Below are 26,832 nucleotides of genomic sequence, written 5' to 3'. Positions count from 1 at the left end.
GAGGAGACAGTCACATGCTTACCTCGGAAGAGGGAAGCGTGTGGATCTTCCAGAGTCTTCCTGCGTCCTCCTTGAAACTACTGACCCCACTGTGGAAGTTTACCGGCTGCACTGCCATCCGGGAAGGAGCATGGCCGCTCTGTGCAGGCACAGGATGTCTTGCCCTGCGCAGTACCACAGAGCCAATTGGAGGAAAAAGCTGATGCTACTGCAGCAGAGTGAGGCGTCCTGTGCCAGCACAGTGCAGCTGCCCTCATTCATGGAGAGTTGGTCTCAAACTTCCAAAGGGTCACTGCGCTGGACCTCGGTGACCTCCAGGAAGACTTGGGAATACTCTGTAGCAGACTTTCTCAACCCTTTTACCCTGGAGGAACCAAATAACTTGCAAATAACTTTTGTATTTGAAGGAACCCCTTGCATTTATTTTGCAGGTGGCGTAGTCTTTAAAAGTAGGCGAGGCTGTTTATTTCACTATAATAATAATAATCCGAACATTTGTATAGCGCTTTTCTCCTGTCGGACTCAAAGCGCTCAAGAGGCCACCCTGCAGTGTTAGGGAGTCTTGCCTTGAACTCCTTACTGAATAGGTACTGACCCTTACCAGGATTCGAACCCTGGTCTCCCATGTCAAAGGCAGTGCCCTTAACCAGTACACTATCCAGCCCCTATTACACTGCCACTCATTATATGGTCTCCCTATCCTAGTGCTTTTTATTAATGTGCTCATTATTATTCTGAACCTTAATTTGGGGCTTCTTTTTACAGCCCCCCTTTATTATAATGTGCTCCTATTATACTTCCGCCACGATGGGGGAAAATGCCAAGAAACCCCTGCAGGGTACTCAAGGAACCCTGGCTGAGAAAGGCTGATCTGGAGGGTCCAGTTTCTGCTTGATAAAGTAATGGACAGGAAATTCCAGCTCTTCTGTTAAAGGACACCTGAAGTAAGAGGGATATGTAGGCTGCCATTTTTAATTCATTTTAAACAATGCAGATTTCCTGGCACTCCTGCTGCTACACTCCCTCTAATACTATTAACCATAGACCCTGAACAAGCGTGCAGCAGATCAGATGTGTCTGACTGGATTAGCGGCTCCTTTAACACTTGCTGCGATCCGCTCAAAAAAAATAAATAAAATTTAGATAGATAGATAGATAGAGAGAATGTAACACATCTCCACTCAGAGGAAGTCATTGGAAACTGCACAGTGTGAATTAGATACTCTCATGTCTCTCATGTAATTGAGGTAGAATTGTTTCATGTTCCATCCTACAGCAGAATAATATGCTATATGTGTGTTGTGCAGGAGTCTGATCTGAGGAACCTGGAGAAACATGAGCAGCTGGAGAATGAGAGTTCCAGGAAAGCCTATTACAGAGAGTTTAAAAAGGTAGGTGCTGGCACACTGGATTATCTGGCAAATCATGCTGCCTGCAATGCCTGTTAATGTCTGCACTATTAAACTATAAAGCTTCATGCTCATTGTATTAACAAAAAATTATCTGACCTCTACATTGGATAGATTTAAAACTACTCATGCTGGCCACATCCTATAAGACACTTTAAGGCCGGGTCCACACTACAATCGCTTTTGTGAGTGCCTGCGCTTGCTGAGCTCTTGTTAAAAAATCACTCCAATTCACTTTTATGAAAATCGAGGTAAAAATTGCTGCAATTTTCTATGCAATTTTTACCACGATTTTCATGAAAGTGAATTGGAGCATTTTTTTTTTGTTTTTTTTTAACAAGCGCTAATCAAATGCAAGGGCTCACAAAAGCGCTTGTAGTGTGGACCCGGCCTTAAAGGGACACTTAAGTCAAACAAAAAAAATGAGTTTTACTCACCTAGGGCTTCCAATAGCCCCCTGCAGCTGTCCGGTACCCTCGCCGTCTCCCTCCGATCCTCCTGGCCCCGCCGGCAGCCACTTCCTGTTTCGGTGACAGGAGCTGACAGGCTGGGGACGCGAGTGATTCTTCGCGTTCCCAGACACATTAGCACCCTCTATGCTGCTATATGATATATGCTATAGCAGCATAGATGGCGCTATTGTGGCCAGGAACGCGAAGTATCACTCACGTCCCCAGCCTGTCAGCTCCTGTCACCGAAACAGGAAGTGGCTGCCGGCGGGGCCAGGAGGATCGGAGAAAGACGGCGAGGGTACCGGACAGCTGCAGGGGGCTATTGGAAGCTCCAGGTGAGTAAAACTCATTTTTTTTTTTTGTTTGACTTAAGTGTCCCTTTAATAGATTAGACATTAGTTTATATATGATCATGGCAAGGAAATGAGTAGCGCTACTTAAAAACAGATAAGTGCCTACCTGCAAGAGAGTGCGAGCCCCACTTGTGGGGTAAAATACACACTGAGCACACACATGACCTGTCTACCACTGGAGGATGTTGGTTTCCTGTAACAGCTTGCATGCAACTTGTTAAGTATTCGTCCCTCCCACTGCGGAGAAGTCATCCTCGATGGGAGGGGACCTAACCCTAACTAAATCCTAGCCTATGTAAATGCATAGCCTTGGTGCGCCACCAAGTAAAATTGAAAATTGCGCAAAAGGTGGATCAGCGCATCACCAGGCCGCCTTCGAATGGCCTCCTATTAGAGGTGCGCTGAGCCCCCCCAGAAACTGCAAACGCACCTTGAACCCAAACAGAAGCTCTGCATATACACCAAAAGCAAAGCTGTTAAGTGGGAGCAGCTGACCAAAAATGAATAAAATTAGTACATGGCAAGGAAATGAGCAGCACTATTTAAAAACAGATAAGTGCCTACCTGCAAGAGAGTGCAAGCCCCATGAAAGTGAATGGGAGCGATTTTTTTTTTTTTTTTTTTTTTTTTTTTTTTTTTTTTTCCCCAAGCCTAATCAAACGCAAGCGCTCACAAAAGTGCTTATAGTGTGGACCCGGCCTTAATAGATTAGACATTAGTTTGTATATGAGCGTTGAATAAAAAAAAAAAAAAAAAAAAAGTTGGGTCCCCCACAGCTCTGGGTTCCCCCTATAGTTACACCCCAGCTCTCTATAGCTCTGACCTGCTCGGCATAGTCCTGGACACACCCCCTTGCTTTGAGCCCTGTGAGGATTAAAAGAACAAGGGGTTATAAGGTTACCTTACAACCTAGATTGTAGCAGCCATCCGAACTTTAGTCCGTTAAAGGGGAACTGAAGAGTGAGGTATATGGAGGCTGCCATGTTTATTTCCTTTTAAGCAATACCAATTGCCTGGCAGCCCTGCTGATCCTCTGCCTCTAATACTATTAGCCATAGCCCCTGAACAAGCATGAAGCAGATCCGGTGTTTCAGACTTTAAAGTCAGATCTGACAAGACTAGCTGCATGCTGGTTTCTGGTGTTATTCAGATAGTACTGTAGAGAAATAGACCAGCAGGGCTGCCAGGCAACTGGTATTGATTAAAAGGAAATAAGTATGGCAGCCTCTGTATACCTTTTACTTCAGTTCCCCTTTAAAGGGGTATTGTGGGGGTTTGGTAAGGATAAAAACCGCCACTTACCTGGCGCTTCGATCAGCCCCCTGTAGCAGTAATGTCCCACGCCGTCTTCCTCCGATCCGTCGTTCTCTGCCGCCGGTCCCGGTCTAGCGCGGCACGCTGTCCAACTGCGGCTGCGCCGCCGTGCTCGCTCCTGCCCACATCATCAGACGCTTACTGCGCAGGCGCAGTACAAGAAAACTTTGTACTGCGCCTGCGCAGTAAGCTTCTGATGTCATAAACGGCAGCGCACATTATTCAGCGATGCCAGACGAATAATGCCCAGTGCCAGTGGCGGAGAACGGCAGATCGGAGGAGGAAGGCGCAGGACATTACTGCTACAGGGGGCTGATAGAAGCCCCAGGTAAGTGGCTGTTTTTATCCTTAGCTAACCCCCACAGAACCCCTTTAAAGGAGCACTATCGCAAAAAAAAGTAGGCAGTTAAAATCTGACAGAACTAACAGGTTTTGGGCCGGTCCATCTCCTCATGGGGGATTCTCAGGGTTTTCTTTTTTTGGGGGGATAGTGGTCCTTTAATTCTACACACTTTTTCGGCTTGTGAGCTACTTTAAAAAATTAGCAAGTCAAAATTATCTACCTATGTACAATTTTAGGAGCACAATTGTATATACAGACTGGAAAATGTAGTGCAGTCATGATCTACCATGTCCTTCACGATCTACCTCGATCTACACATTGGGCACCCCTGCCCGAGATGATTCCCCACAGCAGGCTTTCTCAACCAGGGTTCCTTAAGGACTCTGCAGGGGTTCCTTGGCATGCTGTGCGTTATAGGTGCGTTTATATGTGGTTTTAGCTCCGTTAGACTGTTTGCACATGCTCAGTAAGGGGAGCGTCCCCTATTGTTCCTAGCCACATGGCTAATTAATGTTCACTGCACTGTGGTGTTGTCCAGAACATGAACAATTCGGATCTTCGGATCTTTTTTGTGAGTCAAATCATCCGGATCATCACAATGAAGGATTCGGTTCACAGTGGATGTCTGGAAGAAACAGGGACTGCAGCTTCTGTGCACAGGCACAATCTTCCTGCTGCATCCCTTCCCCATTAGCACCCTCAATGTGCCTTCATTCTCCTGCACCTCTCACTCTGCTGCACCCCTGCTTCCCTAGTAAAATTATTCAAAGATCCGGATCTTTTTAATGATCCGATTCGAATCATCCGAATCATTGAAAAGATACGGACTTCCCAGGATAGCACCAAGAGCCTCATAACGCCGCTCAATCTGACGTCCAACTTCAACACCGCCATGCGTTGCGTTAGGGGCACGTTATGCGACCTTAACGTCCCCTAAAATGCAATGTCTTGGTGTGAAAGAGGCCTAAATGTCTGTTGTATGAAGGACTACTGTAATGCAGTATGATTCTCAATCCTTTTTCTGCGTAGGTGGTTGATGCTGCTGATGTTATCTTGGAAATATTGGATGCCAGGGATCCCCTTGGCTGCAGATGCCCTCAGGTGGAGCAGGCAGTGGTACAGAGTGGAGCCAACAAGAAGCTTGTTCTGGTCCTTAACAAAATAGGTATGTAAGAAATAAAAAGGTCAATTAAAGTCGGAACTGACCATAATGTGATGTACATTAATGTTAGATGTTTGACTCTAGGATCCTTTTACTTTTCACATACATACATACATACATACATACATACTGTACAGACATTAGCTTACCCTGCTATTCCTATTGCTATATTATAGTGTACTGTGGTAGTTGCAGATAGAGACTGGGAATGAGACTGAGTGAATGTATGTGTGTCCCAGATTTCTGTCATCTGCACTAACATTTTAATCCGCTTCAGGACTTTGTATCATCCCTGAGACAAAACTGCTCAGCTGAAGGAAGAGTTTCATACCAGGAATTAGCTACCGTATTTCTTTCTGAGAGGAGTACGGTAATCAGGTGCGAAATAAAAGGCTAATTATCCAGTCTGTTTCAGTGTTATCTGGGAGAAGTGCACAGGCTGTGTCTGCTAGGTCTGCAGAAGTTTTGTGACTTGTGCTAAAAAAAAGTGCTATATTTGGGTTCATTTGGTGTATAGCAGAGGTGCCCACACTTTTTCGGCTTGTGAGCTACTGTAAAAAATTAGCAAGTCAAAATGATGTACAATTTTTGGTACTTATCCGTTAGCCGGGCGCATCCGGCAGGTGGCGCTGTTGATGTTAATTCCAATCATAATTACTTCACGTCAACCTGTGAATGTAAACGCCGGATGCGCCCGGCTTAAACAGATCAAGCCGCCGGCTTGCTTCGTGAGTGTCTCGCTCTCCTCCCCCTCTTGCCCTCTCTCGTATGAGCCTTGGGGAGGGGACATGCGTGTCCCCCCAGAGTCGTTCGTCGCGGCATTGCGACGAACGACTCTGGGGAGACACGCATGTCCCCTCCCCAGTGTTCTATAGGAGAGAGGGCAAGAGGGGGAGAAGAGCGAGACACGAAGCAAGCCGGCGGCTTGATCTGTTTAAGCCGGGCGCATCCGGTGGTTTACATTCACAGGTTGACGTGAAGTAATTATGATTGGAATTAACATCAACAGCGCCACCTGCCGGATGCGCCCGGCTAACGGATAAGTACCCAATTTCTTTAGGAGCACGTTTTGTATATACAGAATGGAAAATGTAGTGTGGTTGTGATCTACCATGAAGTCCTTTCTTATGGGCACCCCTGGTGTATAGGAAGGATTTCTCAGTATTTCAGGTTAGTTAGTAGCCCATGGGAAGGTTTATGTTTATTTCCTGTATATATTGTGAGTAGTTTGTACAGTACGAATAAAGCTTGGAGTTGGTGGACCACAAAAACTGTCTCTTCAAACTTGCTTCCAAATCTGCCTATCCCAGAAGGCAAAAGCACCTTCTACCTATCTCCCTGTTCTAAAATTTTGGTCAAAGTCCTTTTTGCATGAAAATTAGCCTTTTTTTTACCGGAAGCAAAATTCTTGCAACAGGATTTTCGTAGGATATGCAGAGTAGATCTTCACAAAAATGAGAACCTGAAAATGTGGTGTTTTTTTTTTTAGACTTCAGGGGATCTGACATTATTTTTCTCATGTCCATACATTCTCATACAAATTCTTAACTGTGTGAAAAATGTGTTTCCTCGTGCCACTATTGAATCGGTGTGAAAAGTATGGCAAAATGAAAATGGTGACACTCACTCATCACTAAACACTACACAAGACTCCTGTTAAATCTAGTTTATAATATTAATTTGGAATCTTATGTGTACCTAGCCACGCACATGCAATGTTAATCTGGAGTATCTGCATAGAACTTTTCTCTGTTTCAGATTTGGTGCCTAAACCTATTGTGGAGAAATGGCTAAAGTACTTGCGAAACGAGTTTCCTACTGTGGCTTTCAAGGCTTCTACTCAGCAACAGAATAAGAACTTGGTACAGCTGCTTTCCTATTCTTACCAGTTTTATTAACCTCCTTGGCAGTATTCCAGAGTGTGGCTCCGGAATACTTTTCATTGCAAAAAGCAATAACCCTGAGCTACACTTGTGTAGGCCACTAGAAGGGCTGTGTGCAGAGTGCGCAGAATAGCTCTAGGACCACTCACCTACCAGGGATCTGGTCAAGCAACCCATCTTTTCTGTGTCCTATTGGGGCCCAATCACATCACTATGCTGAGATCACTTTCTGTCACGTGACAACAGAGCATAGAGATAGAGCACCCCCAGGAGTACAGAAGGAAGACTGCAACGTGTGGCCCGGTCCCGGGTAGGTCAGCGACCTAAGCTCTGCTACGTTTTATGCATGGGGTAGCAAAGTGGGAGGGCCTATATTCTTAAGGGGTTAAATGAGCACTCTCTGGCTATTGCACTGGTGGGGGCTCTCTACCTAACTACACTGGGGGGGGGGGCACACTGTCTTACTACCTATAATGGGGGAGGGTGGCACTCTCTGCCTACCTATACTTTAGAGACCTCTCTGGCTATCTACACTGGGGAGGGGGTCACTCTCACTGCCTATAATTAGCAGTCTGAGTCATTCCAGATAAAACATATACAGTAATATAAATAAATAGTGAGGTAAGAAAATTTTAAAATAAATCCTTGCCCTCCACATATACATGATGTGGAGGGCAAATATTTATTTTTACTGCTTCGTTTGCTTTGATCGGTGTCCTGCTTCACACCACTGGGGTTGGGGCTGGTGGATGCTTCACATATAAAGCCTTGTATTAATAATATAGTGCCACTGTAATAGCTACAGAGACATTTCCTTATTGAACTCATCATAAAAGGTGCCGATCAGTTAAATTTGGTGCTGTAAAGGCCTGGCCGTTAGTTTAGATGGTAAATTTGGAGTGCATTTAGCAGATACACCAACACCGGTGCCAACCGTGCAGTTGTCTGTATTGTCATATGGATGCCACCTACAGCCAAACACCTCCCACTGCCTAGATGATGGGAGGTCAGTATTAGTTATGGCTAGGTACGAAACAGGAGGGGTAGGGTATAGGATGGTTATTCTTAGCTCTTAAGGTTTAATTAATGGTACAGTCTCCCAAGTAATTGGTCGGGTGCCGTCCATGGTGCTGATCGACAACGAACAATAGTTTTACCAACCTTCAGTCAATCTGAATTTTTTTTAGTCTGATAGGATTGCTTATCACTTTCTCCTCTGTTGGTGGGCCTAAACAATCTTTTCCAACCAAATCGTCAATTATTTGGGAAATTGGATTGTTAATGGGTATGGACTGGGGAGGGCAAGGTTAGGTTTGAATGTCAGGAAGGGGCTAATATTAAGGGGGGGGGGGTAGGTTTAGTTGTCAGGAAGGTTTACCTGTGTGGCTCACAGTGCAAGAGCAGTTGTGTTGCCTAGGTAACACGGGTCACGCTACTTGCACAGCACAGGCTACCTTGGCATTGCTCGTGAATGTAAAATTGGCATGCTTTCCCACACAAGACAACTTTACCGTACATTTGTGTATGTGCCTCAGAGACAGCGGAGTATTAAAGGTTAAAGGGAACCTAAACTGAGAATGATATGGATTTTTCCTTTTAAAATAATACAAGTTTCCAGACTCTCCTGCTGATCCTGTGTGTCTAATACTTTTAGCCACAGCCCCTCAACAAGCATGCAGATCAGGTGCTCTGACTGAAGTCAGACTGGATTAGCTTCATGCTTGTTTCAGGTGTGTGATTCAGCCACCACTGCAGCCAAAGAAATCAGCAGGACTGCCAAGCAACTGGTATTGTTTAAAAGGAAACAGCCATATCCCTCTCAGTTTAGGTTCCCTTTAAGTGTTTTTACAAATATAGCCGTTCTATGGCTCCAAATTCAACACATGTTGGCAATATACAAATCCAAAAATACTTGACAATCTACCCTGGATTTGGGTCTGGTGTTAGGGAAGGTAGATCCACCAACTCAAAGAAAAGGACAGAGATTTGACCTTCATTCCCTGTTCTGAAGGCAACTTGCCACTGAGACTGGAACAAAGGAAATTTTTTACCATTGGGGTGGTAAATTTGGGGGAATTTAATTTTTTTTAAGTTTGAGTAATCGTTAGGTGGGTGAACAGAAGGTTTGGCCATACCAAAGACTATCATCCCCAAGATGCTGTTTTCTAGAATAGAATTTTACTTCTGTGCATGTATTTAGTGGATGATTTTATGGAGTGTGGAATGCTGTTAATTTTTGCAATTTGCCTTTTTGTGGTTCCAGCAACAGAGCAGAGTGCCGGTCACCCAGGCTTCAGAGGATCTGCTCGGCTCTGGTGCTTGTGTTGGTGCCGACTGCTTGATGAAGCTCCTGGGAAACTACTGCAGAAACCTGGACATTAAGACCGCCATCAGTGTCGGAGTTGTAGGTATGCATTGTAAAGTGACCCTTAGCCTCTTTTTACGCTTGCATTGGTAACCTACGTCGTGTTATCCTGTTTTACCGAGGGTAACACAACGACAATTCAAGGCAATGAGGTCTAGCATACTTACCGCGTTACTTCGTGGTGCCCCAGAAATACCCATTACCTAAGCCACGGCAAAGTCAATATAGAGTTACCAGCCGACTTCTGCGTCGGAGGAAGTAATGTATGTGAATAGGCGACGCATAGATTTTAAAAATGTTGGTGGTGTGGTGCGGAAGGACAGGAATACAAGGAAACCCAGGAATCGTAATGATGTACTTCCTGTCCAGCAGGGAGTACGTCACTGTGCGAGGGTCATATGTTAGGCATTTTGTGCATTGTGGTGCAGCAGGGGAGTGCCATTACACTGTGAACTCACATTTGAAGTCTTGGCAGTGCTTGCTGACCCCCAGAAATTGCCAAAAAAGTGCTTTGCCAGTGGATCCCAAAGGAGGTGGTCCCACCAGCAGCATTGCAATCGTGGAGCAATCGCAAAACACTGCTTGCAGCAGTTTGGTAGTGATCCTGAACTGATTGAATCAGTGCCTACAGTAGCCAAAGCACAATCGCTCCAGGAAATCACAGCACTATTAGGCAAATAGTGGGCGCTTTTCACTTCTGAAAACCACTCGAAGGGATTGTTAGTAATATGAGTTCTTCAATGTATTCTCAAAAGTGCTTCTGTGCTGTATAAATGTACGAGAACAAATTGTGTACTTCTTTATTGCAGGCTTTCCAAATGTGGGAAAGAGCAGTTTAATCAACAGCCTGAAGAGGGCGCGTGCGTGTAACGTGGGAGCAACTCCTGGTGTAACCAAGTAAGCAGAGAAGCATAGCATTAACCTCTTTATGAGGAAAGCACAACATATACGGTGCTTAAACCGGACCTGAACGCAGAGCTTCCTCTCTGCTCTAAAAGATAAGCAACAGCATAATAGCTTTTAAAGAAAACCATTTCTTTGTTACAGCTGATACAAATCCTGAAATAAATCTTCAATTTGTCTACTTCCTGCTTTCATGGAAGCAGACATAGGGTTAACATCCTGTGTTAAGATCAAATTACAGCTGTGATTAGGCTTAGATTATGGGGAATTAGACAGGCTAAGCTTTTTAAATACATACAGTGTGCATGTCTCTGTTTTCCTTCTGTCCTGTGCAAGAGTTCATGTCCACTTAAATATAAACTGAAACAAATTCCCCAGTTCAACTTATCTAGGGCTTCCTCTAGCCCCCTGTAGTCGTTCTGGTCCCTCCCCATTATTCCGCTCAGATCCCTGCATCAGCTGTGCTCCTCTGAATGCGCAGCTCTGGGCCGCATGCTTTCTCGATCGCACTCCCATTGGGAGTGTTTTGTGCTTTGCAGTTCGTAGAAATTGCAACTGTACATGTGCCGAATGCTCCCGGCTCTGGGAGTGCAATGAAGGAAGAGCATGGTCATGGCACCGCATGCATAGTGGCTAGGGACTGGCTGAGTCGGCCAGCTTTTCGAGGGGTACAGCAGCTCAAAAGGAGCCGCTCAGAATGACGCCGAGGGACCAGGACCCCACTGCAGGGGGCTAGAAGAAGCCCTGGGTAAGTTAAACTGGGTAACTTTTTTTCGATGTGAAACACTGCATCTATTTTTTTTTTTTACTCACCTGGGGCTTCTTTCAGTGCCTTGCTGAAGCCCCGGTCCTCCACATTGTCCTGTCACTGGTAAAGATCGCGACTCGGGAGGTTGGGTCTTCTAACCCTAAGACCACCTCCCCCCCACCTGGTGGTGCCTAAACCTAACCCCTTCTTGGTAGTGCCTAAACCTTGGGACCCCCCCCCCCCCTGGTGGTGCCTGACCCTAAGAACCCACCCCCCTTGGTGGTGCCTAACCCTTAGGCGCCCCCCTGGTGGTGCCTAACCCTAAGTGGTTAGATTTAGGCCTGTTGGTGCCTAAACCAAACCTATCCCTAGTGGCACCTAACCCTAATTCCCCCCCCCCCCCTCCTTAACATAAACTCCCCTCTTCCGCAAGGTAAATTTGGGCACTTAGAGGTTATCCGCAAGCCACTTTTTTCTCTGCAGGCCTGTGCAGAAAAAAGTCCCCTCTTGCTGCTAACGGGTGTCTCCAGGTGCCCAACATTTACCTTCATAGCTGCATATCATGGCTTTGCGGAATCCGCAATTTGCTGTAAAATTGGGTGCTCTGAGGCACCCGCTAACTGCCGCCGCCACACGCCCAAATTTCCCCCTAATGCCGCTAAATATGTCTTTTATCATAGGCGCCTATGGCAGTGCTGTTTTTCCATAGGGGCTCCTGCACACTTTTTTCCCTGCTTCGGAACAAAGATGGGGACAAGCATAAGATGCATCCCACATCCACATCACCCAGCTACTGTAAGCAGCAGCTGAGTATAGGTTCCAATAAACGCCTTTATACATTACAATCTCTTATCATTTATCTGGGTACTGCTCTTGATAGCTTTTCAGAAGTCAGCAGATATTTGACAGAATGTTAATGTGGCCACCTTTATCCATATACTGCCTGATGCAGTACAAAGTATTACAAAATGTCGCTGAGCGCCATGTCTGCCCACAACTGCCCACTCTTGTCAATCCGCGCGAGAGCAACTTATTCTGATCAGTATACAGACAATCTTCCATTTCAGTTGTAAAATTCATTAGACATGCCCTAGTTTTGTTAGATTCTATACTTTTATTGAATCTAACGTAAAAAGTACCTATTGTATGATGTATGATATGTATGATTCATACAAAATTTAATGTAAAGCTCTGTCTCAGAGCTGCAAGGATCGGTGGATGCCAGCGGCACTAACTCGGCTGCTTTTCCGGCACCCATAAATAATTAGAGGCCTGAAACTCTGCCGTGGTGGTTTTTTCAAAAAGTGTTCAGAAGCTCTGTGGCCGAAGAACTTCAGATAACAGCCATGGTTGTCTTGGCGATGAAGGGGGGGAGGGGTTAGCGGCGTTTCAGACCTCTAATGATGTACGGATGTCGGGCGAGTTACTGCTGCTGACGCCCACCGATCCCTGCAGCTTTGAGCGTTTTGCATTAAACATTTTATAAAACATCTGAAAGTGTATAGTTGTATTAAAGTGTTCTGAGCAGTGTTGTAAAAAATTCCAAATGAACCTCCCCCAAGGAAGGTTCCTAAACTGTGCAGGCTATGAAGTATAAGACTAGCTTTTACTTACCTGGGGGGCTCCTCTGTAGCCCTTAACCCCCCCCCCACCACCACCACCCGTATAGAAGCCTCCATCTTCTCTCTCTATCCGCTGCCACACAATCCTCAAATTCCAGCTGGTTCTTTGTATGTCCCCGGCCATGCAATGCATGTTGGGAGATGTAGTTGCCATGCATTTAATGGTTACATTACATGCATGGCACGGTTGGGGACTTAGGAAGAACCAGCAGGAAACTGCAGATTGTGTGGCAGAAGAGAGAGAAGAGGGGGATTTCTATATAGACATGTGGGGCAACAGAGCAGCTTCCCTAGGTAAGTACATTCTTGTTTTATCCCCCCACAGCATCTAGCATGTGCACAAGGCTTACATCTTATCTCTCCGTTCTTCATCCACAGATGTCTGCAAGAGGTCCACCTGGACAAACACATCAAACTTCTGGACTGTCCAGGTATCGTCATGGCAACGTCAACATCGGATGCCGCCATGATCCTCCGGAACTGTATAAAAATCGAGCAGCTTGTAGATCCTGTGGGGCCAGTGGAAGCCATTCTGAGACGGTGCAATAGAGAACAGGTAACTGTTATTTGCATTTCAAGATAAGCTTGTTACTTTTAGCTTAAAAAAAAAACACTTCCTACAGGTCAGCAAAGGCACACAGACTGGGGGGAAAAAATTAGAGGACATACAGAGACCTATTTTTAGACATATATATTTGGGGCACTATTTTTAGGCATTTATTTTTTTTATTTTTGATGTTACAACTAGTGTTGGGCGAACATGGCCGCGATGTTCGGGTGTTCGACCCGAACTCCGAACATAATGGAAGTCAATGGGGACCCGAACTTTTGTACTTTGTAAAGCCTCCTTACATGCTACATACCCCAAATTTACAGGGTATGTGCACCTTGGGAGTGGGTACAAGAGGAACATTTTTTTTAGCAAAAAGAGCTTATAGTTTTTGAGAAAATCGATTTTAAAGTTTCAAAGGGAAAACTGTCTTTTAAATGCGGGAAATGTCTGTTTTCTTTGCACAGGTAACATGCTTTTTGTCGGCATGCAGTCATAAATGTAATACATATAAGAGGTTCCAGGAAAAGGGATCGGTAACGCTAACCCAGCAGCAGCACACGTGATGGAACAGGAGGAGGGTGGCGCAGGAGGAGAAGGCCACGCTTTGTGAGACACAACAACCCAGGCCTTGCATGAGGACAAGAAGCGTGCGGATAGCATGCTTTGTACCGCCATGCAGTCATAAATGTAATAAAGATAAGTGGTTCAATAAACAGGGACCACGCGGCAACGCTAACCCAGCAGCAGCAGACGTGATGGAACAGGAGGAGGTGCAGGAGGAGAAGGCCACGCTTTGTGAGACACAACAACCCAGGCCTTGCATGAGGACAAGAAGCGTGCGGATAGCATGCTTTGTACCGCCATGCAGTCATAAATGTAATAAAGATAAGTGGTTCAATAAACAGGGACCACGCGGCAACGCTAACCCAGCAGCAGCAGACGTGATGGAACAGGAGGAGGCGCAGGAGGAGAAGGCCACGCTTTGTGAGACACAACAACCCAGGCCTTGCATGAGGACAAGAAGCGTGCGGATAGCATGCTTTGTACCGCCATGCAGTCATAAATGTAATAAAGATAAGAGGTTCCATAAACAGGGACCGGCAACGCTAACCCAGCAGCAGCAGCAGCACACGTGATGGAACAGGAGCAGGCGCAGGAGGAGAAGGCCATGCTTTTTGAGACACAACAACCCAGGCCTTGCATGAGGACAAAAAGCGTGCGGATATAGCAGCAATGCTTTTTGCCGCCATGCAGTCATAAATGTAATACAGATGAGAGGTTCAATAAACAGGGACCGGAAACGCTACACCATCCCAGATGTTCATTGGTCATGTTACTTGGTTGGGGTCCTGGAGTGTTGCGTAGTCATTTCCAATCCAGGATTGATTCATTTTAATTTGAGTCAGACGGTCTGCATTTTCTGTGGAGAGGCGGATACGCCGATCTGTGACGATGCCTCCGGCAGCACTGAAACAGCGTTCCGACATAACGCTGGCTGCCGGGCAAGCCAGCACCTCTATTGCGTACATTGCCAGTTCGTGCCAGGTGTCTAGCTTCGATACCCAATAGTTGAAGGGTGCAGATGGATTGTTCGACACAGCTACGTCATCTGACATGTAGTCCTTGACCATCTTCTCCAGGCGATCGGTGTTGGAGGTGGATCTGCACGCTTGCTGTTCAGTGGGCTGCTGCTGCATGGGTGTCAGAAAATTTTCCCACTCCAAGGACACTGCCGATACCATTCACTTTTGGGCACTAGCTGCGGCTTGCGTTGTTTGCTGCCCTCCTGGTCGTCCTGGGTTTGCGGAAGCCAGTCTGTCGGCGTACAACTGGCTAGAGGAGGGGGAGGATGTCAATCTCCTCTCTAAAGTCTCCACAAGGGCCTGCTGGTATTCTTCCATTTTGACCTGTCTGACTCTTTCTTCAAGCAGTTTTGGAACATTGTGTTTGTACCGTGGATCCAGAAGGGTATAAACCCAGTAATTGGTGTTGTCCAGAATGCGCACAATGCGTGGGTCGCGTTCAATGCAGTCTAGCATGAATTGAGCCATGTGTGCCAGAGTCCTACCAGAATCCTCATCATCCTCTTGTGAGCGTTGTGATAGTTGTTGTGATGCATCATAGTCGTCACCTTCCTCCTGGTCTGCTTCTGCTGACCATTCGCGCTGAATTGTGGAAGTCCAACGTGCACCGCTCTGGCCCTCGTCAGTGGTGGCATGAAATTCCTGCTCCAACTCCAGCTGTTCCTCCTCCTCCTCTTCGTCATAGCTGCTGGGGCCAGCGTTCCCTGAGGCGGATGGCCTGATGTTGGTACCATCACGCTGATCGTTTTCTCCTTCAGATTCCCCCAGTTGCATCATGACAGCTGTTTCCTTGATTTTCAACATTGACCTCTTCAGTAAACACAGCAGTGGTATGGTAATGCTGACTGAAGAGTTGTCACTGCTCACAAGCAACGTGGATTGCTCAAAATTTTGGAGGACTTGGCAGAGGTCCAACATGTTAGCCCAATCGGATCCACAGAAGCTTGGCAGCTGTCCGGATGCGCCTCGGTACTGCGCCGTCATGTACTGGACCACTGCACTCTTCTGCTCACAAAAGCGTGCTAGCATGTGCAGCGTAGAATTCCAGCGCGTAGGGACATCACACAGCAAGCGATGGTGGGGGAGATTGAAGCGCTCCTGCATCTTGGCGAGTGCCCCCGAAGCAGTACTGGAATTTCTACAATGTTTGGCCACTCGACGCACCTTCAACAGAAGATCGGCCACGCCTGGGTATGTCCTCAGGAACCGCTGAACTACTAGGTTCATCACGTGCGCCAGGCAAGGGATGTGTGTCAGCTTAGCCAACCTTAAAGCGCGAATGAGATTACTCCCATTATCACACACAACCATGCCCGGTTTCAGGTCCAGCGGTGCCAGCCACAAATCCGTCTGTTCCTTTATTCCCTTCCAAATTTCCTCCCCTGTGTGCTGCTTATCCCCAAGGCAGATCAGCTTCAGCAACGCTTGCTGGCGCATGCCAACAGCTGTGCTGCACTGCTTCCACGATCCTACTGCTGCTGGGTTAGCGTTTCCGGATGAGGTACAGCTTTGAGATGCGTTGGAGGAGAAGGAGTCAGAGAGGTAGGTGCTGCTGTTGTTATCCAGTGGGAGGGACGGCGGTGCAGCTGTTTGCGGCGTGGGCAACACCCGCGCCGTAGCAGGTGAGGAATCGCTGCCAGGCTCCACAAGGTTCACCCAGTGCGCGGTAAGGGAGATGTATCGACCCTGTCCGAACGCACTCGTCCAAGTGTCAGTGGTGAGGTGAACCTTGCAGGCAACGGCATTCTTCAAGCTTCGGGTTATTTTGCTGACCACGTGCTCATGCAACTCAGGCACTGCAGAGCGCGCAAAGTGGTAGCGGCTGGGAACCACGTAACGTGGGATGGCCACTGACATCATGCCCTTGAAGCTGTTTGTCTCCACCACTCGATATGGCAGCATTTCGCAGGCCAGAAGCTTGGCTATGCTGGCTGTTACTGCTACGGCCCGGGGGTCATTTGCTGGCAATTTCCTCTTGCGCTCAAACATCTCCGACACAGACAACTGAACCGTAGCACTGCACACGGAAGGGCTGTTGGTTGTTGTGTTTGATGAACACTGGGAGACCTCAAGAGCACTACTCCGGAAAGTGACAGTGTCAGCGTCGTCTGATGTTTGTGAATGTTGTGAACCACGCAATGGCTGGGCTACTGCTGCTGCTGAGGCGGGTCTGGTGGTGAGTCTGGTGAACCCAAGGGAGGCAGTGTTGCTGGTACCCTGTCCTGCCGCGTTTGCCCACAGAGTGGGATGTTTGGATAGCATGTGGCGGCTCATGCTGGTGGTGGAGAGGTTGTTAATACTTTTCCCCCTGCTCAGGCGGGTCTTGCACACCTTGCAAATCGCCATGGTAACATCCTCAGTGCAGTCTTCAAAGAAAGCCCAGACTTTGGAGCACCTGCCTCCTTGCTGGCGATTTCTGTTTGCTCCTCTTTTGCCTCTCACTTGAACGTCCACGCTTGTGGTGCCTGAAATTGCGCGCCGCCTACCTTGTGGCACAAGGCGAACTCGTGCAGCAGTGGGTTCTTCAACAGACTCATCTGTGCTGCTGCTACGACGGCGATGTTCTCGTTCAGAAACAAAATCTGGGTCTATGTCCACATTGTCCATACCCTCCTCTTCCATCTCCTCAAACTCGTCATATGTCATTGTGGGGGGCCGCCGCCGTGGAGTAGAGCTCCCCAGAACAACCTCTGCGCAGCTCACTCCAACGTCGTCTTCCAGATCTTGTCGGCCGACCTCCTGCAATTGCAACCCCTCCTGCCCAACTTGCTCTGGGATTTGGGTTTCCGAGTCCTTCTCGGACTCGCCTTGTATTTCAGTGCGCGGTGCATTTCCCACAGTTAATGGTTGTGAATCCGGGCACAACATTTCTGGCTGTTCCTCCATTGACCTTTGAAAGGTGGAAGTTTGTTGGGCTGGGAATAGCTCCTGCGAATACCCCATTGTGTCCTGAGGTAATTCATCGGACTGGTTATCTGGCAGTTGTGTGCGTGGTGTCGCTGCCGGTTGTGTCAGCTTTGTGCCCACTGGCTCCTTGTAACTGGCTGAGGACTCGGACCTCGTGCGTGATGTGCTGGTGCTGCTTAACCCACTGCTGGACGCTTGAGAGGTCATCCAAGTAATTATCTGGTCCTGTTCTTTTGGATCTGTGAGGGTTGTTGTCCTGGACAACATGGGCGGTATTGAGTGGGTTTTCTTGGGTGCTCCCCTGTGGCCTGTATGTGAACCGTCAGGGGAAACACCTCTTCCCTTGCCCCTTCCTCTTTCACCGGATTTCTTCCTCATTTCACTTATCCTTACAGTACACGCTGACTGGCAGCAGTACAGTGGCAGTACAGAAATGCTATACAGTACCACTATTCCCAGCAGCGACACAGAGCACAATGCTATACAGTGGCGGGTGAGCGGTGTACCACTATTCCCAGCAGCGACACAGAGCACAATGCTATACAGTGGCAGGTGAGCGGTGTACCACTGTTCCCAGGCCCAGCAGACACAGAGTGGAAGTAAACACAATGCTATATAGTCTGGCTGAGCGGTGTACACAGAGTGGCAGTACACACAATGCTATATAGTCTGGCTGAGCGGTGTACACAGAGTGGCAGTACACACAATGCTATATAGTCTGGCTGAGCCGTGTACACAGAGTGTCAGTAAACAATGCTATATATAGCGTGGCTGAGCGAGGTACACAGTGGCAGTACACACAATGCTATATAGTCTGGCTGAGCGGTGTACACACAGTGTCAGTAAACAATGGTATATAGTCTGGCTGAGCGGTGTACACAGAGTGGCAGTACACACAATGCTATATAGTCTGGCTGAGCGGTGTACACAGAGTGGCAGTACACACAATGCTATATAGTCTGGCTGAGCGGTGTACACAGAGTGGCAGTACACACAATGCTATATAGTCTGGCTGAGCGGTGTACACAGAGTGGCAGTACACACAATGCTATATAGTCTGGCTGAGCGGTGTACACAGAGTGGCAGTACACACAATGATATATAGTCTGGCTGAGCCGTGTACACAGAGTGTCAGTAAACAATGCTATATATAGCATGGCTGAGCGAGGTACACAGTGGCAGTACACACAATGCTATATAGTCAGGCTGAGCCGTGTACACAGAGTGTCAGTAAACAATGGTATATAGTCTGGCTGAGCGGTGTACACAGAGTGTCAGTAAACAATGGTATATAGTCTGGCTGAGCGGTGTACACAGAGTGGCAGTAAACACAATGCTATATATAGCGTGGCTGAGCGAGGTGCACAGTGGCAGTACACACAATGCTATATAGTCAGGCTAAGCCGTGTACACAGAGTGTCAGAAAACACAATGCTATATATAGCGTGGCTGAGCGAGGTGCACAGTGGCAGTACACACAATGCTATATAGTCAGGCTGAGCCGTGTACACAGAGTGTCAGTAAACAATGGTATATAGTCTGGCTGAGCGGTGTACACAGAGTGGCAGTAAACAATGGTATATAGTTTGGCTGAGCGGTGTACACAGAGTGGCAGTAAACACAATGCTATATATAGCGTGGTTGAGCGAGGTGCACAGTGGCAGTACACACAATGCTATATAGTCAGGCTGAGCCGTGTACACAGAGTGTCAGTAAACAATGGTATATAGTCTGGCTGAGCGGTGTACACAGAGTGTCAGTAAACAATGGTATATAGTCTGGCTGAGCGGTGTACACAGAGTGGCAGTAAACACAATGCTATATATAGCGTGGCTGAGCGAGGTGCACAGTGGCAGTACACACAATGCTATATAGTCAGGCTAAGCCGTGTACAGAGTGTCAGAAAACACAATGCTATATATAGCGTGGCTGAGCGAGGTGCACAGTGGCAGTACACACAATGCTATATAGTCAGGCTAAGCCGTGTACACAGAGTGTCAGAAAACACAATGCTATATATAGCGTGGCTGAGCGAGGTGCACAGTGGCAGTACACACAATGCTATATAGCCAGGCTAAGCCGTGTACACAGAGTGTCAGAAAACACAATGCTATATATAGCGTGGCTGAGCGAGGTACACAGTGGCAGTAAACAATGCTATATATATAGTGTGGCTGAGCGAGCGGTGTACTACTGTTCCCAGCAGCGACACACAATGACTGGGGGGGACCCTGGCTAGCGTGGCTGGAGAGCGAACTACCCTGCCTGCCTACCCAAAGCTAAACCCACAGAGAAATGGCGGAGATATGACGTGGTTCGGGTATTTATTTACCCGAACCACGTGACCGTTCGGCCAATCAGAGCGCGTTCGGGCCCGAACCACGTGACCCGTTCGGCCAATCACAGCGCTAGCCGAACGTTCGGGGAACGTTCGGCCATGCGCTCTTAGTTCGGCCATGTGGCCGAACGGTTTGGCCGAGCACCGTCAGGAACTCGAACATCACCCGAACAGGGTGATGTTCTGCAGAACCCGAACAGTGGCGAACACTGTTTGCCCAACACTAGTTACAACCACTTTAAGGTGGAAATACAGCCATTGCATACGGTGCCTAAAATTACTGTAATGTCCTGCACTCTGTGTGGCATAAAATACTAAAAAAGTAATTAAGCCAAAGATATTTACTATAATTTTTCTGGGACTGTGGTCACTGGTCATAAGTTGTTAACTTCTTCGCTTGACATCCATCTTTGCCTACAGACTAATGTTGTCCACGTTACAGCAGGTCTTGGTGTTTTAAGTTACAGGGAAGGTCCGAGCAGCTTACAAAAATGTAATTTACTTACCACGGGGCTTCCTCCAGCCCCTAGCAGCCACTGTGTCCCTCGCTGCAGCTCCACACTCAGCTGCTGGGCCTGCGCAGTACACTCCACACGCAGGCGCTTTAGAGGACGACCTTGCGAGGTCGTCCTCTGCAGCAGAGGGGACTGGGAGCCAGCAGCTGAGTGCGGAGCTGCGGCGAGGGATATAGCAGCTGCTAGGGGCTGGAGGAAGCCCCGGGTAAGTACATGATGTTTTTTTAAGCTGCTTGGACCTTCCCTTTAAGACTTCACTTTAAAACTTTTTGGGAATGAAACAGTCCCTATTAATGGTAGGATTTACGGCACGTTATTTCATGTTAACCACTCTGGCGGTCTGATTATTTTGGTATTCTCTTAATGTAAAGGGCTGCATCTTTACTGCTTCACATTTAGAAATACTAAAATAATTAGTCTGCCAGTATAAGTAGCCAGAGAGTTACGTAATGTCAGGGATTGGAAAGGATTTTCTTGCTCTTTCCTGTGCTTTTCAGCAGTGCCCCTCTTGTCTCTGGCACAGATCCTGCAGCACTACAAGGTGACGGAGTTCAGGGACACTCTGGAGTTCCTGGCCATGCTGGCTAAGCGGCAGGGAAAGCTGAAGAAAGGTGGCATGCCGGACCACGAAAAGGCGGCTAAATCCGTCCTAACAGATTGGGTCAGGTAATAGCTTTTTCCTTGTCAGGTTTATTGTATGAAAAACATTATTCACTTGACACAGACGAGTTATCTCACTTTAAGATAATGCACTGTTTTTGTCTTTGGCCTGCAGAACTGTTGTGCTGTAAATTCCTGGCTTGCTTTGATCTCTTTCTGCAAGCAGAAAACCTAGAAACAAATTTGTCTCACATTTCCCCCTAGTGACAAGTGGCCATAAATACACATTAAAGCAGTACTAATTAAAAGGTAGGAAATCTAACAAAGAAGAAATAATAAAAAAAAATTGGCTAAAATAAATTGGCCTGGAGCATTTGCAAACCTCTCAATAAATTGGCTGCTAAATGGCTAATGGCCTGTGGAATTGGTGGACAATCTTATTTCTGGCCATACACTATATAGAGTTTATCTGAATTTGGGCAGGATTTACATGTATGAAGCCTATAGACACAAAAGACCAGGTGCCTTCAACTACACCCTATGTTACACCCTATGTAATGTCCAATTTATGCCCTTTTAAACTGGACCTGAAGTGAGGAAACTCTCACCTATTTTGCCCGTCTGACAGTCTTAACCACATTTTTTTTGTACCTCTTTTCTACAGCGGTAAAATCAGTTATTTCACACATCCGCCAGAAACGCACACGCTCCCCACACACATCAGCGCAGAAATCGTAACGGAAATGGGGAAAGCATTTGATTTTGAAGCACTGGAGATGGATAATTCTGAGTCTCTGTCAAGTAAGTAGACCTGATCATATGTTATGGCTTTTTGCAGGACTCCAGTTTCACGGGCTTCAAATGCTGGTCTGTAGACTTATCTGCGCCTTCAATCAGATAATACAACCATTAAACTGGGCCTTCTGTAAAGCAGGAAGGAAGGAAAATCCTATTGGTCCATCTAAATAGCTTATTATTACTTTTGGAACTGAACTTACTTACAAATCACAAACCTAGAATATAGCTCTGCTTTCCTGCAGCTGTGCATCTATCCATACAGGCTTAATCCTTAAAGAGAACCACCTAGCATAGGAGCACCACCTTCCCCCAAGCAGTCCTCCTGCTGAACTCCAGTCCCCCCCAACCAGATCTGCACACATGAGGCACTCTAGTCTCCCATGCCTCCAAAGCAAGTCCTCCTTGCTCTAAATGCACTCTTATGCCTGTCTCAATGTATATCTCTCATGTTTGTCAATGCAGTGTCTGCTATATGTACTACTGCCAACACTATGTGAACCACAAAAAATTCAGTGTTTGACGTCGCAATTGACGAATAAATCTGATTCTAGACAGTGATTATAAAATCACAAAAAAATATCTGTCATTGGAAAAGTCTCTGTATAAAGCGAATATCCCCTGGAAATTGGGCTTTATTAGTACACATGAGGTCATGCCAGTAGGGTTAAACAGAACTGTCTGCATATCCTCACACACTGTCTGTTGTGTAAACAGGATAAGCAAAAATGAATATAGTACGCCATCAGGTGGTCAAAAAGGTTAATTGATGTTAAAATATTTTTTTTTCTTCTTTTTGAAGAAATCCAGTCTGCTCCTCAGGGCATAGCCATGGAGGCCTCACACCCGACTACTGGAGCTGAGCAGGAAGTAGATGATGTGGAACTGGAGGACTCAAATGAAGAAATTGAAGCACCAGCTGACTCCATGGAAGAGGATAAAGATCAGGAGGTAGGAGGAGCATTGTATGGGTGATGTCAGACAGGAGCTCACTGCACTGTGATAGTTAGCCATGAATTTCCTCTACAAGCTTGTTAACAGTACTACACCTGATCTGCCGACACAGTCTCTTTCTTTACCTAGTTTGGTTGAAAAGAGGCTTAAAGAGGATCTGTAACATCAAAAGATCCCCTGGGGGATACTCACCTCGGGTGGGGGAAGCCTCTGGATCCTAATGAGGCTTCCCACGCCGTCCTCTGTCCCACGGGGGTCACGCTGCAGCCCTCCGTACAAGATGACGTCATTATTTACCTTCCCGGCTCCTGCGCAGGCGCTCTGACGGCTGTCGGCTCCAAACTACACAGAAATACCCGATCGCCGTCGGGTCTGCTCTACTGCGCAGGCGCAAGTTTCCGGCGCCTACGCAGTAGAGCAGACCCGACTGAGATTGGGTATTTCCGTGTAGTTCGGAGCGGAAAGCAGCCACAGCGCCCCCGCTGGAGCCAGCAAAGGTAAATATTGATTTTACAGTCGGGTCTGTCGCCGGCTGTTCGGAGGGCTGCAGCGAGACCCCCGTGGAACAGAGGATGGCGTGGGAAGCCTCATTAGGATCCGGAGGCTTCCCCCACCCGAGGTGAGTACCCCCCAGGGGATGTTTTTGAGGTTACAGAGTCTCTTTAAGATGCCCATTAACTATACGGTTATTAGTAAATAATATCTTCAATAAGATCATTCAGATTAAAAAAAAAAACATTGTATTTAATCTATCCAGAGCATTAACCCGTTCCTGACCTTGGTAATTAAAATCTACGCCCTGAACAAAAACTACGCATTTCAGGGCCTAAAGCCACTTCCGCAGGTAAATAAGCCTTCAAAGAAACAAAAATAAGAGCTTTTTGTTTGTTTGTCCCCCCTTTTAAGCTTATTTACCTGAGGAAGTGGCTCCAGGCCACGAAATGCGTTGTTTTTGTCCTAATTAATAAATCAGTTTAAACTTTCAAAGTTTTCATCATTGAAGGTAAGCTTATAGTTACCTTCCTTTAAAGCAGTATTCTTTTTTTATATTTTTATTGGGCGCCTATAGTCACTAGCTACATGTTTTCACTAAAACTAGCTGGCAGGTCCCCAAAGACATCCCCTACATGCTATGCAGCAGTGCAAGTTCTGTCCCTTTCCAAGTGCCCTTTCCTTATTGTTCCCGCTGGGCATGCTACTCACGCTAGTGGCAGTGTAGCATGCTTAACTAAGCAACGGCTGATGCTTACAATAGCCACGCAATAGTGATGCATCATGGCCGCTACTATGTTAATTACCGGTAACTATGTTAATCAACATAGTAGTTGATTAACATAGTAGTGGCCGTGCTAGTGAGGTAGCCCAGTAGCGATACATCTCCACCATGCGGCTATTGTAAGCATCGGCCGTTGCTTAGTTATGCACGCTACGCTTCCACTAGTGCACCCAAAGGGGACATTGTCACGCTAGTTTATTAGTTCTTGGAAGGGGATATTACTGGTGGCTGTTCCACCGCATTAGCATTAGTGAATCAACCTCAGTGTCAAGTGCTCCTTGAAAATGCAGAATTACATAAATTGTGTATTACAGACATATACTGAGCCAGAACAAGGTCCTCATGCACCAGAGGCAGATATTCCAAAGTGCGCCTCCCTCCCCAAATTGTGCCCACACCAGCATAGGTAGCCAGACCTGCCCCCAGTATTACATAGCTCCCCCCCCCTTTCAGTCACATTGAAACGTCTGACTCCAATTTATTAAAACCAGTGGGAATAAGGGGAGCAAAACGAATGCAAAAGAGGAGCTGATGCCCAAATCAAGGCTTCTGATTGGTCACTGCACAGCTGCTCAAGTTTTGCTCCAGTTTTCCTTGTGCTGGTTCTGATAACTCCACCTGACTGATAGCAAAAAAACAAAACATAACCATCCTTTTTTTTTCACACCAAGGGGTTCTTTTATAAAACCCTGCTGGAGAACAACTGAACATTTATAGCAACAGTGCAATCTTTTGCTACTGTACACAGAATCAGAGTACTGGAACTTACACAGTTTATATTCAGTTATGTACACCTGGGATAGTAAAGTAATAAAGCTACCTGGTTGGTTACTCATTGAAATATTTCATATAAATGTGTACACATTTTTTTTTTTCTTTTTAATAGTTTGGGCCAATGACTGTTGAAATTAAAAGCGCAAAAGGCAAAGGCCAGGTGGAAAAGGAGCAACCTGTCCCCCGAGCACCCAGCCTGAAGGAAATTCAAGCAGTTGACCCCCTTCAGCAAGGACAAGCCTTACATGCAGCCAGCAAGAGGAGGAAGAAGCTGCAGAAGAGAGCAAGTGAGTCTGAGCTATGCTGCAAAATGACAGTAAAGGTGCAATAGAACTACAACTGCAGCCAAAGAATCGGGCTGCTGGAGATGGTCCAGGAGATGCTAACTTAGTGTGTGTACAGACACTTAAAGGACACCTGACCCGAGGCAAACGTACCTAAGCACAGATGTATGCTCATGTTGGATCCACCGACCTCTTTGCGCTATGCATTACTCTACTTATCCCTACCTCCAGTCCCCGTAGTCATTCCTTCAAAAATTAGACTTTTGGCTAAAGTCATACATTTCACAGGAAGAGGCAGGCTTGCTATGATGTTCCCACCTATCACCCTCCCATTTCCTCATCTTAAGGGGAGTGAACAGGGGCAGGGAATAGGAGGGAGCATTGCCACAAGCCTGCCTTTTCCTGTGTGATAGTTTGACTGTAGCCAAAAGTAAATGGGCATATGTGGATTCAGCATGAACATACCCCTCTACTTCGCTTAGGCAGCGTTGTCTCAGGTCCGGTGTCTTTTAACTTTGTACAGGCACACCACTCTACCAACCTCAAACCTAGTGGAAGGTGCTGGACGTCAAATTGCCAACCAGGTGTAGAGAAGCAAAGTCCGCACATTCTGGGTTGTAAAAAAATCCAAAAGTTTATTAAGCAAACTGGTGCAGCATAAGAACTTTATGCTGTACCTGTTTGCTTAACCCCCCTGGCGGTATGTCAGGCGATAACAGGATTGATTTTATGCAATAGTGATCTGAAAATCAATCCCGCTATCAATAGATATTCTCAGACATGTCAGAAATTTATTGTTTCAATGCAACGATCTGATGGGAAATTGCATCGTGTGTACCTAGCATTACAGGTATCTGTTTTTGGTGATACATCTGATAGACCTTGCTCCTGTAGATTACCTTTTGGCTGTGTATAGCCAGGCTTGATGGAGGGAACACCTAAAACAGAATTGGTAGGTGTAGCCCTGCCTGGGAGCACTCATGGAGAAGGATGTGATCAGGTGATCGATATGTAAAGCTCTGATTTGCTGTGATGACTTCCTGGTTTAATGCATAATCATGACCAGCCAATCAGAGCATTAAAAATCTATCAGCTGATCAAACTGATCACATGCTTCTCCATGAGGTCTCCTAGGCAGGGCTGTCCACTAACATTGGGTTCCCAACACTATTCATAGTGACATGCCTGCCCTGCAGCAATCACTGCCTCAGGCTGCCTCCAGCAAGTGTCCTAACAGGATCCCTTTCATAACTCCCCTTATGTCATTGTCTGCTGCTCACTATATACCTTCTCTTCCTGCAGATAAAATCGCCACAAAGTTATCCGACACGTTAACACAAGCCATGAATTTTGGACTGGGCGACTGAACAGACAGAGGAGATAAAGTCTTCTACCGCAACTCCTGGCATGTGAAGCTGGATATAGACTGGGCTGTGTTCTGCTATAATATTTATCAATCCTTGCCTATTAAAGAGATTTTATACTAAAGGACCAGCTGTGAGAAAGCAGAATGTTATGCCTCTTTTGGAAGGAAAACAAAACTTATGTGCTTTGACTTATTAGGTGATTTTCAGCGTCACAATAAGGGTTGTAATATCTACAGAGAGCATGGTGAGAAATGGGCAGTCCTGGCTGCTGTCACATCTTTATGGATGGGATTATCTCATCTGACAAATGGCAGTTCCTGTATGTGCAGTGT

General features: G+C 46.7%; 1 protein-coding gene across 1 annotated transcript in view; it reads left to right on the top strand.

Moving 5' to 3' along the window:
• The window catches only part of GNL3L (G protein nucleolar 3 like), a 34,608-nt gene extending 7,987 nt beyond the window's left edge, over positions 1 to 26,621 (top strand). Inside the window, exons 5-15 of the mRNA XM_068248365.1 lie at positions 1,308 to 1,391; positions 4,901 to 5,036; positions 6,792 to 6,895; positions 9,180 to 9,324; positions 10,091 to 10,178; positions 12,933 to 13,110; positions 20,974 to 21,116; positions 21,715 to 21,851; positions 22,648 to 22,796; positions 24,962 to 25,136; positions 26,436 to 26,621. Of these exons, the coding sequence (XP_068104466.1) occupies positions 1,308 to 1,391; positions 4,901 to 5,036; positions 6,792 to 6,895; positions 9,180 to 9,324; positions 10,091 to 10,178; positions 12,933 to 13,110; positions 20,974 to 21,116; positions 21,715 to 21,851; positions 22,648 to 22,796; positions 24,962 to 25,136; positions 26,436 to 26,500 (1,404 nt within the window). The 3' untranslated portion in view covers positions 26,501 to 26,621. The remainder of the gene's footprint in view (positions 1 to 1,307; positions 1,392 to 4,900; positions 5,037 to 6,791; positions 6,896 to 9,179; positions 9,325 to 10,090; positions 10,179 to 12,932; positions 13,111 to 20,973; positions 21,117 to 21,714; positions 21,852 to 22,647; positions 22,797 to 24,961; positions 25,137 to 26,435) is intronic.
• Positions 26,622 to 26,832: the final 211 nt, after the last annotated feature.

Source organism: Hyperolius riggenbachi, chromosome 8 (genome assembly GCF_040937935.1).
Source record: "Hyperolius riggenbachi isolate aHypRig1 chromosome 8, aHypRig1.pri, whole genome shotgun sequence".
NCBI lineage: Eukaryota > Metazoa > Chordata > Amphibia > Anura > Hyperoliidae > Hyperolius > Hyperolius riggenbachi.
This window is presented reverse-complemented; position numbering and strand designations above follow the sequence as displayed.